This window comes from Neomonachus schauinslandi, chromosome 2, assembly GCF_002201575.2.
Source record: "Neomonachus schauinslandi chromosome 2, ASM220157v2, whole genome shotgun sequence".
Taxonomy (NCBI): Eukaryota; Metazoa; Chordata; class Mammalia; order Carnivora; family Phocidae; genus Neomonachus; species Neomonachus schauinslandi.
The window spans coordinates 73,595,524-73,609,262 of NC_058404.1; the positions used below are offsets into that span (position 1 = coordinate 73,595,524).

At 41.5% G+C, this 13,739-nt stretch overlaps 1 protein-coding gene across 1 annotated transcript; it reads right to left on the reverse strand.

Annotated features, from left to right (window-relative positions):
- Window positions 1–2,910: 2,910 nt before the first annotated feature.
- On the reverse strand, window positions 2,911–11,642 carry LOC110588386 (toll-like receptor 2). The gene is given in 8 exon segments (XM_021698735.2): window positions 2,911–3,053; window positions 6,142–6,495; window positions 6,968–7,071; window positions 8,592–8,672; window positions 8,894–9,530; window positions 9,533–9,612; window positions 9,614–9,774; window positions 11,592–11,642. Coding segments are annotated over 8 exon segments (1,611 nt in total).
- Between the last annotated feature and the right edge of the window lie 2,097 nt (window positions 11,643–13,739).

Here is a 13,739-nt window from a genome sequence, read left to right on the forward strand (position 1 = left end):
TACAGGTCTGTGATTCATCAGTCTTACACACTTCACAGCACTCACCATAGCACATACCCTCCCCAATGTCCATCACCCAGCCACCCCATCCCTCCCAGCCCCCACCACTCCAGCAACCCTCAGTTTGTTTCTTGAGATTGAGTCTCTTACAGTTTGTCTCCCTCTCTGGTTTCGTCTTGTTTCATTTTTCTCTCCCTTCCCCTATGATCCTCTGTCTTGTTTCTCAAAATCCTCATATCAGTGAGATCATATGATAATTGTCTTTCTCTGAATGACTTATTTCACTTAGCATAATACCCTCTAGTTCCATCCATGTTGTTGCAAATGGCAAGATTTCAATTTTTTGATGGCTGCATAATATTCCATTGTATATATATACCACATCTTCTTTATCCATTCGCCTGTTGATGGACATCTAGGCTCTTTCCATAGTTTGGCTATTGTGGACATTGCTGCTATAAACATTGGGGTGCACGAACCCCTTCGGATCACTACATTTGTATCTTTGGGGTAAATACCCAGTAGGGCAATTGCTGGGTCGTAGGGTAGCTCTATTTTCAACTTTTTGAGGAACCTCCATACTGTTTTACAGAGTGGCTGCACCAGCTTGCATTCCTACCAACAGTGTAGGAGGGTTCCCCTTTCTCTGCATCCCCGCCAACATCTGTCATTTCCTGACTTGTTAATTTTAGCCATTCTGACCGGTGTGAGGTGGTATCTCACTGACGTTTTGATTTGTATTTCCCTGATGCTAAGCACTTTTTCATGTGTCTGTTGGCCATTTGGATGTCTTCTTTGCAAAAATGTCTGTTCATGTCTTCTGCCCATTTCTTGATTGGATTCTTTGTTCTTTGGGTGTTGAGTTTGATAAGTTCTTTATAGATTTTGGATACTAGCCCTTTATCTGATACGTCATTTGCAAATATCTTCTCTCATTCTGTCGGTTGTCTTTTGGTTTTGTTAACTGTTTCTTTTGCTGTGCAAAAGCTTTTTATCTTGATGGAGTCCCAATAGCTCATTTTTGTCAGGGCTCTCAATTCTGATCCAATGCCTATTTATCTTATCTTTGTTCTGGTAACACTATATTAAATATATAATATATCTTAATATCCTGGAGGGCAAGTCCTTCCTGCTTGTTCTTCTTCTTCAAGTGAGGCCTGGTTAGTCTTGGCCCTTTGCATATTCTTATAAATTGCAGAATCAGCTCCTTTTTCTTTTTTCTTAAGATTTTATTTATTTATTTTGAGAGAGAGACAGAGAGAAAGTGTGAGTGGGAGAAGGGGCAGAGGCAGAGGGAGACTCTCAAGCAGACTCAAGCTGAGCGTGGAGACCAACCCGGGGCACTCGACCTCAGGAGTGTGAGATCACAACCTGAGCCAAAATCAAGAGTCGGACACTTAACCAACTGAGCCACCCAGGTGCCCCAGCTTATCAGTTTCAAAAACAAAACTTGTTCATTTTAACTGGCAATACCATGAATCTGTAGATCAATTTGGGAATTACTGACATCATTACAATACTAAATCTTCCAATCCGTGAGCAAGATACATTTTTCCATTTATTTAGGTTTTCTTTAATTTATCACAAGAATATATTATGGTTTTCTGCGCAGATATCGAGTGTATTTTTTGAGATTTATTCCTAGGCATTTGATATTTTCAAAGCTTTGAAAATAGTAATATGTACTTATGTGTCGTGTGTATATGTGTGTGTATATATATATGTGTGTGTGTATATGTATATATATATGTATATATATTCAATTTAATTTTATGGGTTTACCATGCACTTAAGCAAAATTGCTAAATTGATTTAGAAATTCCACAGTTTATAGATTATTTTTTATTTTCTACGTACACAATCATATCACCCAGATATAACTTTTTTCTTTTTTCCAATCTGTATATCTTTATTTTGTTTTCTTGATTACTGAATATTGAATTTTATCAAACTCTCTTTTGTTTTCCTGTATCTATTGCAATAATAACATGAATTCCCTCCTTCACCCTGGTAATACTAGTGATTACATTAATCAATTTAGTGTTGAGACAATGTTGCATTTTTAGAATAAACCTGCTAGTCTGGATATATTATCCTTTTTATATTTTACTGGATATATTAATTTACTAATATTTTCTTTAGAACTTCTGCATCCATATTCAGAGTAAAATTGCCCTATACATTTCTTTTCCTTGGGTAGAATTCACCAATGCCACCTTCTGAGCCTGCAGTTTTTGTTATTATCTATACATTTATCTTGATTTTGTAAAATACATTAAATATACTTAACAGCTATGGAACTATTCAGATGTTCTTTTTCTTCATCTGTCAGCTTTTGGTAAATTGTGTTTTTCAAGGGATTTATCATTTTCTTTTAAATTTTCAAATTTATTGACACAGTTACTCAGAACATCCTCTCACTATTTTAATGTCCTGTCTTATTCCTTAGATGAGTTCTTTGTGCCTTTTTTGATTGTCTTGACTGTCAGTGGTTTATCATTTTTTACTAGCATTTTCAAAAACCAGCTTCTCATTTCATAGATCCTCTATTTCTTTTCTATTTCACTAATTTCTATTCTTATATTACAATTTTCTTCCTTCTGCTTCCTCTAGATTTATTTTACTGTTCTTATTCTAATTTCTTAAGGTAGATGTTTGCTCATTAATCTTCAGCCATTCTTCATTTCTAATATATTCATTTAAGGTCAGACATTTTCATCTAAGCACTAGTTTAGCTCTGTTTTCCAGGCCTCCTTCTCTTCCGTTCTTTCCATATTTTGCCTTTCAAGTTTCAGGCTCGCTATTTTCTTCTGATCCACTTTCTAGTTTATTCTTCTCTCTCCAGCTGTGCTTAATCTACTGGTAGATCCATCCATGGCTTTTAAATTTTGCGGTTATTGCCATTTTCATCTATTTAACTTCTCTTTGGTTCTTTTCCCCATCCACTATGTCATTTTTTATAGTTTCCAGTTCTCTGCCAAAATTTTCAGTCTCGTCCTTCATCACCTTGAACACAGTAAGCCTCGTCTGATAGGCTGCATGACACTGATAGCCTTGAAGGACAGGGAGTTTAAGGTTAAGGTCTGGGGCAATCATGGATGGAAAGGTAAAGCTGAACCAGGGGAAACCGAGCCCTCAGGGAGACTGTAGCACAGCTCTGATTTATCTGGATGGCTCAGACAGTCTCAGTCTCTGAAGATGGATGAAAACAACTTCTGGAATGCTAGTGCTCACAGGTACCTGCAGAAGCAAAGGGAAATTCTAGAAGAGGCTAAGATTATCCGAGGCCTCAAAATTATTCCTACAAACAGTTTTTCGAAGTGAATGTCCAGTACACCATAAAAAAAAAACAACCAGGTACTACAGGAAGCCAGCTAATGAGTATGAGAAGAGCTGCAACAGCGGCCAACGGAAACGAACCATTAAGACTATTGATCCAATATTGTCCCCACCTCTAAAATTGACAGGCAGAAGACGAAATGAGATTACTATTTGGTACTATAGTTATCCCACTGTCTTTCTCCTGAATCAGTTATTGAAAAAAATCATCTTAGTATTGATTATTTTAGTACTGGGCAACCAAAATTTACTTGATCATTTCCATTTTGTAATAAATAGCACCAATCTTAAGAAATCTATACCAGTTTTCAGCTGAGATTTAAAGGTCAAATACATCTATTTTTTTATTTTTCCTAGCCTTTTGTCTTTAAACTGTAAAATTCATAAGAGCAGGGATCTTGGGCTATTTCATACAAATATCCTAATATTTGTATGAAATTTACATGGTGACTTTTCAACAAATAATAATTACTGGTGATCCCAAAACTACCACTAACAACCTGACACTGAAGATGAGAGTCACATCCTTCTCCTCCCACTTCCCCTCTACATTACAGCCTGGGACAGAGAGCTCCACGGAGTAAGACACTGAGAAAGGGAAGAGCAGTGGCTACAGTTAGACTGAGTGGGATCCTATCTAACAAGAGTTGTGGGTCTGGATAAAGTATAAAATCATCTGCTTGAAGAATTCAGAAAATCGACAGAGTGGTGAGGCATTACTGGCCCAAGACCCAGGAAAAGATGGCAGTCTGACAAGTAAGCCTGGCAGGACAGGCAACTTATGCTATGTACATCTGCTGCTCCAGAATTGGGAGGAAGTTGAAGGCCCGTGGCCCCCGGCACAACCACGACCAGATACCCACATCAGGGCTAGGGTTGTAATGGTCGAGTGAAGCAGGAGGGGTGAAGGGACGCAGGGCCCAGTGCATGGTTGGGAACTGAAAATGCACTCTCCATAAAGCCACAGGCTGGGAAAAGGCTACTCCTTATGTAAACAGGGATCTAAAAAATCTCTACCCTCTGGCCCTAGCTGAAAGCCAGCCTACCAGAAATCTCCTGTAAGAAATCAGAACTCCAGGCCTACCGTGTATGGTGTGGATCCAAATATTAAAAGACAGAATAACTAAACATTTTTTTCGAATTGGAAAAAAAAAATAAGTTGCCAAATTATAAATGCATATTGAATCCCCAGCAAAAAAAAAAAAGAATAAAAATTCCTCACCTAGCCTGAAAACAATGTAATGATATCCTCAAAGGGCAGGGGAGACACACCTGCCAATCTAGACTTCAAGACCCATTTAAATTATCATTCAAGAGTAAAGGTGAGATAGACATTTTCAGACACTCAAAAGCAAAAAAAATAATTTTTATCCATAGTCCATCATTGAAAGAAGCACCCCAAAACATATGTTCTTCTGTAATTTGGAAAATAAACCTGGTAAGAGTAGACAGCAAGGAGCAACAACTGCATTTTTTTTAATTTAATAATTGATAAGAAAGAAGACAGCATTCAAAGACTCAGGCATGGCTTTTTGGTATGAGGAAAAAGTAATATAAATTTTAAATGCCATTGTGGGGGAAAACATATTTTTGAAATGCAAGCCTCTTATTTATAAGGAGTAAATACAACTTACATTTATTAGATCTTTATAAGAATGTCACACTCACAATGCCGTTTAACCATAAATCATGCTCAATCACGAAAATCAAAATAAGATATTTAACCAACCAAGCCAAATTCTTAAAGAAATGCAAAAAATTAACTGATAGCTTAGAAACTTACAAAACATGCTGTAAACTTCTGGCAATTTTCATAAAATGAGTGCATTATAAAAAGTTTAAAGATGCAAAAGTTCTCTGCTTAGAACAGGAAGAAACTTAAAATATCGGTGAACAAGCCATTTTCAATAGGATGTTTGCCATTTCCTTTTTTTAGTCTCTGCTTTCAAGTCAGGCCACCCTATCTACCAGTTGCTTTTCTGGTAAAGATCTGAGTAACAATGCGGACAAGACCTTCTGCAAGATTAGCATCATCTCAGCCAGCTGAGCTGTTTACCCCTAATCAAGCAATCAATTCCCGCCCCCCCCCTCCAAAAAAAACAGTAAAAAACACAATCCTGGCTTGCATCTAAGTTCTAAACACAAGTTCTCCTTTACGGAAGTTGGAGAAGTTAGAAGGGGAACTTCAGGGCATTTATTTTTATTTTTATTGTTATGTTAATCACCATACATCATTAGTTTTTGATGTAGTGTTCCATGATTCATTGTTTGTGCATAACACCCAGTACTCCATGCAGAATGTGCCCTCTTTAATACCCATCACCAGGCATTCTTATTTAAAGAACTCACCTAAACTTAAATGCTCTAAGTTTCTCATCAGAGACATAACTCAGATATTTTAAGAATGGAGGAACACGCAGGGGGCGTGAAGCTCACCCCAGCGCAGAGACCGGGCTCGGAGTTAGGGTGCGAGAGTCCCGGGCGGATCCCGAGTCCCGACCCTTTCCCACTTCTCCCAGCGAAGGATATCCAACGTGCGGAGTTTGGTCCCTGCAGTAACCAAGGCGCGCAGACACGCCCCCAGCCGGACGCACGCGTGTCACCTGCAAGCCCTTACCTGACCGTCGTCGCCCCCGCTCGGAGAGAAGGGTGGCGTGCAGACCGGGGCTTCGGGTCGGGTCCTCGTTCCCCAGGTGCTCTCCCCCCAACCCCAGCCCGCCCGCCGGCCAACCAGCCTCAAGCCCCGCGCGCAGGCGAGAGGGAAGCAGGGATCCCCCGCGCCCGCGTCGGCGCCCAGCGCACCCCGGCGCACGGCTGCGGGGGAGCTTTGGGGCGCGGCGGCGAGAACGGCCCGACGTACCTGGGAGCTGACGGAGCCGCCGTCGGGCCGCGCCTCCTCGCCGCCTCCGGACGCGACGCGCCGGGGCCGAAGCGGGCAGCGAAAGGGAAAGTGCGTGGGCCGGATGTCCCTCCTCGCCGGCTGCGGGGACCGCCCGTCCGCTAAGCGCGCCGTCGCGCACGGGGAGGCGAGGCCCGAGCTCGGTGCGCACGCCGGGCGCTGTGGCCCCGCGCCGCCCGCCTTGGCCCCGGGCTGCGTCAGGTGACCTTGACGGAGGTGGCGGCCGGCGGCGCCCGGGTCCGAGGAGGGCGCTGGGGCTGTTGGAGGTCAGGGGCGGAGAAAAGAGAATCGAGATTGCCAGCGGCCGCCCTGCCTGAATTCCCGAAGCACAGAGGAAGATTTCAAAATCAGAGGCTAGTTACCCAACCAGTGTTTTCTTGAAGCTCTGGCATTCAAAGCCTCCCGTACCCGGAAACGCAGTCTTTAAATTCCCCTTCTCCGTTTCTCTCCATCCTCGGGAGCTGATTCATCCTTTCACCCCGCCCTGCTTCAGCATATGTTCACGGGCCAGTATATCCCCGGGGTCCGCTCCCACCAGCATGGCTATGCTCTCCTATATTAAAATAGCTTACCAGTCACTGTCCAGACTAACTGAGCAACATTTTGCCTGAGGAGCAGATAAGGACTTTTTTTTTTTCAAATCCTGGGGCAGTCCCTGGTGGTTCACTGACTGTAGGTCCTATGTCACATCCCTACTCTGACCATGAAAGATGGGGGGCTCCCACTTACCTCGAAGATTTTGAATCCAAATCCCAACCTTGCGCCTTCCATCCCTGCCTCTGAAAGTAATTCCAAAAACGGTCTTAGATTGGCCTTTTTCATTGCCGCAGAACCTAGTGAAGAATATTTATAAGGGAAACAAACTACCTTCTAAAAATTAAACTGCCTTAATAATATTCATGCAGTACATTTTATATTCATAATTACATTTGATCTTCACAAATTAAGGCGAAGAAAACATTCTTCTCTTTTACACAGGAAGAAATGCCATGCAAATTGTGGCAGAACTGAGATTTGAAATGAGAATTTTACCCTAAATCCAGGGTTCTTTGTCTTGCCCTATTCCACATCCCTAATCCTCATGAAAGGTTCCAATATCAGGCAAACTTAATAGGCATGAATGTGAACTTGAGAGGGTGGAGTCTGATTTTCTATACAGGTTACTGACTATGTGGATATTTCTCTCTATCCCTAATGATCGGGGCTCTGCTGTTGCCTGAAAGACTTTCTTCTTCCTACAAAATTCCCACCTCTCTTTTTCGTGAGTTCTCAATTGTGTACCTCAGAAAACTTCTTTCCAATATTTCCCCCCGAATCTAAAACAAACAAACAAACAAACAAAACTCTTTTCTGTCTCTATATGTCTTTAGTTGAAATGCCTAGATTGATGTTATTGCTTTGTATCCCAAAGCCAATTAGAATGTTCTGGCAAAGTCAGGGAGAAATCATTTACCCACAAGTTATTACCAGTGTCATCTATGTACAGTAAAGATTCGTAAACATTTTCAAAGCACTTGCAAATATATCTTTTCATCTGAATCTCATAAGAACACATGAAATAAATAGTTCTGATATTATTGCACCTTCAGCTCAGGTGATTGGAGAACTTCTCCTAAGTCACATGGCTCACAGCTAGGTGACAAACCCAGATCACACTCCAAGACTCCTTAGTCAGTCTGCTTTTTTTTGGCATAAGACCTACAACTCACTATAAAGCTTATTTTTTAAGGTTAGAAAATGAGCACAGAATATGAAAAGGTGTTTGGGAAGGGATAACTCATGGTAGATATTTATATTTTTGAGCATCTGACTGAAATTCTAAAATGAAGTTATCAAAATTCAGTCTGTCTTTTTCATATAAAGCGCCTTGTAATAGTTACATAAAATACTAAGAAATACATCTGTCAAAAATCACTTAATGAAAATCTAATATAATCCCTGCACTATTTTATTTTTAAGATTTTATTTATTTGACAGAGAGAACACAAGCAGGGGGAGTGTGAGAGGGAGAAGCAGGCTTGTGAGGAGCAGGGAGCCGGATGCAGGGCTCGATCCCAGGACCCCGGGATCATGACCTGAGCCGAAGGCAGACGCTTAACGACTGAGCCACCCAGGCGCCCCTCCCTGCACTATTTTATACACGTTTGTAAACACAAATGCCCATTCCTCAAAATTTTACTATTCTGAAAAGATTTCACCAACATCTGCAATTTTTGAAGAATGTTCTTAATACTGCCTGTGGGAAATAAGAGTAAAATTCTAACTCAACTTAGAACGAAGTTTTGAAAACTGAGAATATTTCACTGTATGAATATTTCCATTTTAAAAACTAGAATTATTCTTCAACTCAAACACTTCCTGTTGGGGGATGGCCTTTTCCCCCACGGGCTCCAGAAGAATAAGAATGTCAGCATCGTTGTTCTCATCAAAGAGGTGAAAATGGAGGGGGGGGCACCTGGGGGGCTCAGTCGTTAAGCGTCTGCCTCCGGCTCAGGTCATGGTCCCAGGGTCCTGGGATCGAGCCCCACATCGGGCTCCCTGCTCAGCGGGAAGCCTGCTTCTCCCTCTCCCACTCCCCCTGCTTGTGTTCCCTCTCTCACTGTGTCTCCCTCTGTCAAATAAATAAATAAAATCTTAAGAAAAAAAAAAAAAAGGCGAAAATGGGAGAAGTCCAGCTCATACTTGCACCACTCGCTCTTCACGAAATTTTCAGACAGCACGAAGATGGTCTTGTGGCTCTTCTCGATGGAGTCGATGATATTGTCAATGATCCATTTGCCAGGGATGAAGTCCCGCTTATGAAGACACAGCCTGAAGGGAGGGTCGAAGTGCTCCAGCTCCTGGACCATCACGTTCTCCACCCAGTAGGCATCGTGCTCACTGTAAGACACAAAGGCATCGTAGCAGAGGTCCCTGGGGGGCGCTTTCCTGGGCTTCCTTTTGGCCTGGAGCCAGGCCCACATCATCTTCAGGTACCACAGCCCGTGGCAGCGGTGGCACAGGACCCCCGTGAGCAGAAGCAGCAGGAGGAGCACAGAGCCCACGGCAGACACCAGAGCTGCCCGGTGGCATTCAGAGGCCGGGAGATGCGCGTCCCGAACCTGCCGGCCGCGCACGGAGAACGGAGAGTCACACCAGTAGTTCTCTGGCCAGTCGATCAGGATCTGGACCAGTGCTCGCTGCTCCTGAGTGAACGACAGGAATTCACAGGAGCAAAGGAAATGGTTACCGCTGGCGTCCAGGGCCTCCAGTGTGTGAAAAGAATCAGGATGCTCTGAAGAGAAAGTATTATTTTCCAGAAGGAAATATCTGGTGGTGTCTTCAGCACATACCTGAGAAGGTCAAGTTCTTTAAATTGTGGCAAAATAAAAGATACTGCTAATGGCTACTATGACTCGTGTCTGGGAAACACTGTGGGTTAAACTGTATACTTTTGTGTTGGATAAATTTGAGTATTGGACCTTTTCTGGCCACTGATAAGTGTTAGGTACAGAACCAAGTGTACATTTACCAAGATTAAGATTAGTCACGTTTTTCTAGGGTGAGGAACATTTTCCACAGTAGCCCGACGCGGGGCTCGATCCCAGGACTCTGGGATCATGACCTGAGCGGAAGGCAGACGCTTAATGACTGAGCCACCCAGGAGCCCCCTTATTTTATTTTTTTTAAAGATTATTTATTTATTTGACAGAGAGAGAACGCACAAGCAGAGGGAATGGCAAGCAGAGGGAGACGGAGAAGCAGGCTTCCCGCCGAGCAAGGAGCCCAATGTGGGACTCGATCCGAGGACCCCGGGATCATGACCTGAGCCAAAGGCAGTTGCTTAACCAACTGAGCCACCCAGGCACCCCGATTTTGTCTTAAATTCAAGGTATGCAGGGAGTGACAGGTATCCTTATAAAGTGAATACTTCAGTTATTCTTCAACTATCAAATTTTCACTGAGATCTAAATACCTTGGGGATTTAAAATACTGTGACAGAAGTTACAGTATCAAGCCAACTTGGGCAGTTTCGACTGTAAATATCTTTAGTTAATATAAAAGCATGGCTTTAAAGTTCCATCATCTCAGAAAAATTCTCGCAATTTTCCTGAAGTACACGGTCTTTCAGTTCTACCTCTAATAACTAATTTTCAAATTTTATTGTTTTACTACTTTAACTCATTTTAATATTAGTTTTTTCACTATGGTCTTGACCATAGGGTACTCTTCTGTTACCTCTCATCTTCTATGAAAAGCAACATCTCTTACTTCTAAACATTTTGGAACCTTGAAAGATCAACCAAAACCTCTCAGAGTAAAATTGACTGCTTTCGGGCGCCTGGGTGGCTCAGTTGGTTAAGCGACTGCCTTCGGCTCAGGTCATGATCCTGGAGTCCCGGGATCGAGTCCCGCATCGGGCTCCCTGCTCGGCGAGGAGACTGCTTCTCCCTCTAACCCTCCCCCCTCTCATGTACTCTCTCTCTCTCATTCTCGCTCTCTCAAATAAATAAATCTTAAAAAAAAAAATTGACTGCTTTCTATGGGTCAACAGGTACAAACTTCCAGTTATAAGATAAATAAGTTCTAGGGATGTAATGTACAACATGAGAACTATAGTTAATAAATACTGTACCGTATATTTGAGAGTATAAGAGAGTAGATCTTGAAAAGTTGTCATCATAAGAAAAAAATAACTAGGTGGGGTGATGGGTGGTAACTAAACTTAGTATGGTAACCATTTCATAATATATATACTTTTCTCAAATCACTATGTTATAAACATTTAATACAATGATATAAGTGAGTTATAGCTCAATAAAACTGGGGGAAACACTGTACTGAGATACCCCTACATGCTAACAGGAATGACTAAAATTAAAGACTGACGATACCGAGTGTTGGTAAGAATGTGCAACAACTGAAATTCTCATACATTGCTGGTGGAAATGCAAAATGGTATACCCACTTCGGGAAAGTTTGAGAACGTCTTATAAAATTAAACATGCACTTAATTTGTGACCCAGCAATCCTCTTTCCTAGGTATTTACTCTCTAAACATGAAAACATAAGGCCACACAAAGTCATGTACTATATTCAAAGCTAGAAACAACTCAAATATCTATCCACTGATGAATAGATTTTAAAAATTGCTACTTAACTATACAAGAGAATACTACTCAGCAATGAAAAGGAAGAACTCATACATGCAAGAACATGGATGGATCACAAAAGCATAATGCTAAGTGAAAGAAGTCAGACACAGCAAATAGATACTGTAGGGTGCATTTAGATGAAATGCTGCACAGAGCAAAACTATGACAAAAGGTCACCCAGGAGAAGCCAGGGAGCCAGGTGGCAGGAGGGGACTGACTGCAAAGAGGCACCCGAGAACTTTGGGAATGCTGGAAAGGTTCTGCATCATGATCGTGGTGGTGGTTACACACTGCATGTCTTTGCCAATGCTCATCAAATTGTATCTTTAGATTGACAAGTTTTATTGTACATAAATTATCTCAATAACTGACTTCTAAGGATCCTTTTTTTTTTCTCCTTGAGCAAAGGATAGACAGACACATCAGGCCTCCAAAAGAGAGGAGCTGGCTTTTTGCTAGCCCTTTGAGAGAAGGAGGGAGAAAACATCTAATTTCTCTAGCAAGTCATAAAATAAATATACTCACTTATAAAATATCTCCCTTTTCCTTAATAAGTTGACATTGATTTCTCTCACAACCAAAAGAGCTCTAAATAAGATATTTATTGATGGAAAGAAAATTAAATTTCTTAAATACCTCAGAAATTCCAAATGACCTAGAAACATAACACTATAAACTCTTCTTATATTGTATTCAGATAGTTTTATCCCTTATGTAATGTTCATCTTCAGCTTGCCATCTTCCTAATATCACTCCATGCCTATTCAGAACAATTCACCCAACTTCCACAAAGTCTATTCAAGGACTAAACTCATGATCCTGTAATGATTCCAGAAAATAAGATATTCTTGGCAGAATAATTTCAATGTTCATTCTGGAGGGAAGGAGGGATGGGAAGGAGGGAGGGAGTGAGGGAGGGAAGATAAAGAAAATCTCTCCAAATAAAATTGACTGTTTCATATGTTGGCCCAAGTGACTGATCTACATTGATTTCAGGCTTCTTGGTATATATTTCAGGATTAGAAGCATCAATGTTAACTCAGAACAGAAAGTTCATAAAAGTCCTGTTTTTTCTTTAATGTAGAGCATTTGTACATATTTCAGAAACTATTTGGGAAATGGAAGAAGAAAGAGAGAAAGAGACTTTCCCTCCAAGTTCTTTGGTGGACTGTCCCAGAAGCAAATGACCAAACCATGAGGATAATATACGAGGTAAGTTGTTATAGGATACACACAAGACTATCAAAGATAAGGCCAATAGTTTTCATCTATTGCAAGAATTCCATTAGGTGATAGAAAAGGAGACTCCAAAATTTACACACGTGCGCTGAATGTAGCTGGATGTGCATTTCCTGAGGGCGTGGATGTTATTCTCCCTTTGCAGTGAAGTATCTCCAGCCCCTAAAACAAAGTAGGCACTAATCGACTACTAGTTGTCAAGTGGTGAATTGACATGCCTTTTCAGAACATCAGTTAGGTCTGGAGAAATGGGAGTAGAAACACCTCAAGTGGCCATTGCAGACACACAGTGGGATTTCAACAGGGGAGAGAAGTCTGACCAATGGCTCCTTGCCCTGATTTCCTAACCATGCCACACAACAGCTGACCTCTTTTAAAGATGCAAATGAAGAAATGTAGAGCTTGATTTCCAAACCTATAGTTAAAGAAAACCATGAGTGAACGACTGGTATTACTTTGCTCTCGGTAAGGGTTGTATAGTCTCATTGGGCAGGAAGGGTATGAAAAGAAGGCGGGATTTTTTATCAAGTTCCAACTTCTTTGGAACTCCTTGGAAAATATACTGAAATCAAATAATTGCTAAATCTGACCGTGTTGTGTGGCAGCCTGGGTGGAGGGTGCTGACTTCTATGTGGATGGAAAAAGTAAACTCATGATATGACTCAATCCTACGGATGTAAGCTATGTGACCACGCCTTCTTAGGTTCTGTTCTAAGGTATAACAGATTCAAAACTACGATGAGATATCACCGCACACCTGTCAGGATGACTATTATCTAAGAGACAAGAAATAACAAATGTTGGCGAGGATGTGGAGAAAGGGAGCCCTCATGTATTGTCAGTGGGATTATAAGTTAGTGGGGCCACTGTGGAAAACAGTATGGAGGGTCCTCAAAAAACTAAAAATAGAAATACCACAGGTTCTAGCAACTCCGCTACTGGGTACCTGTCCAAAGAAAATGAAAACACTAATTCAAAAAAATATTTACATCCCTATGTTCATTGCAGTATCATTTACAGTAGCCAAGTCATGGAAACTATCTAAATGTCCTTCAATGGGTGAATGGATAAAGAAGATGTGGCATCTATATGTATAATGACATACTACTCAGCCATTAAAAGGAATG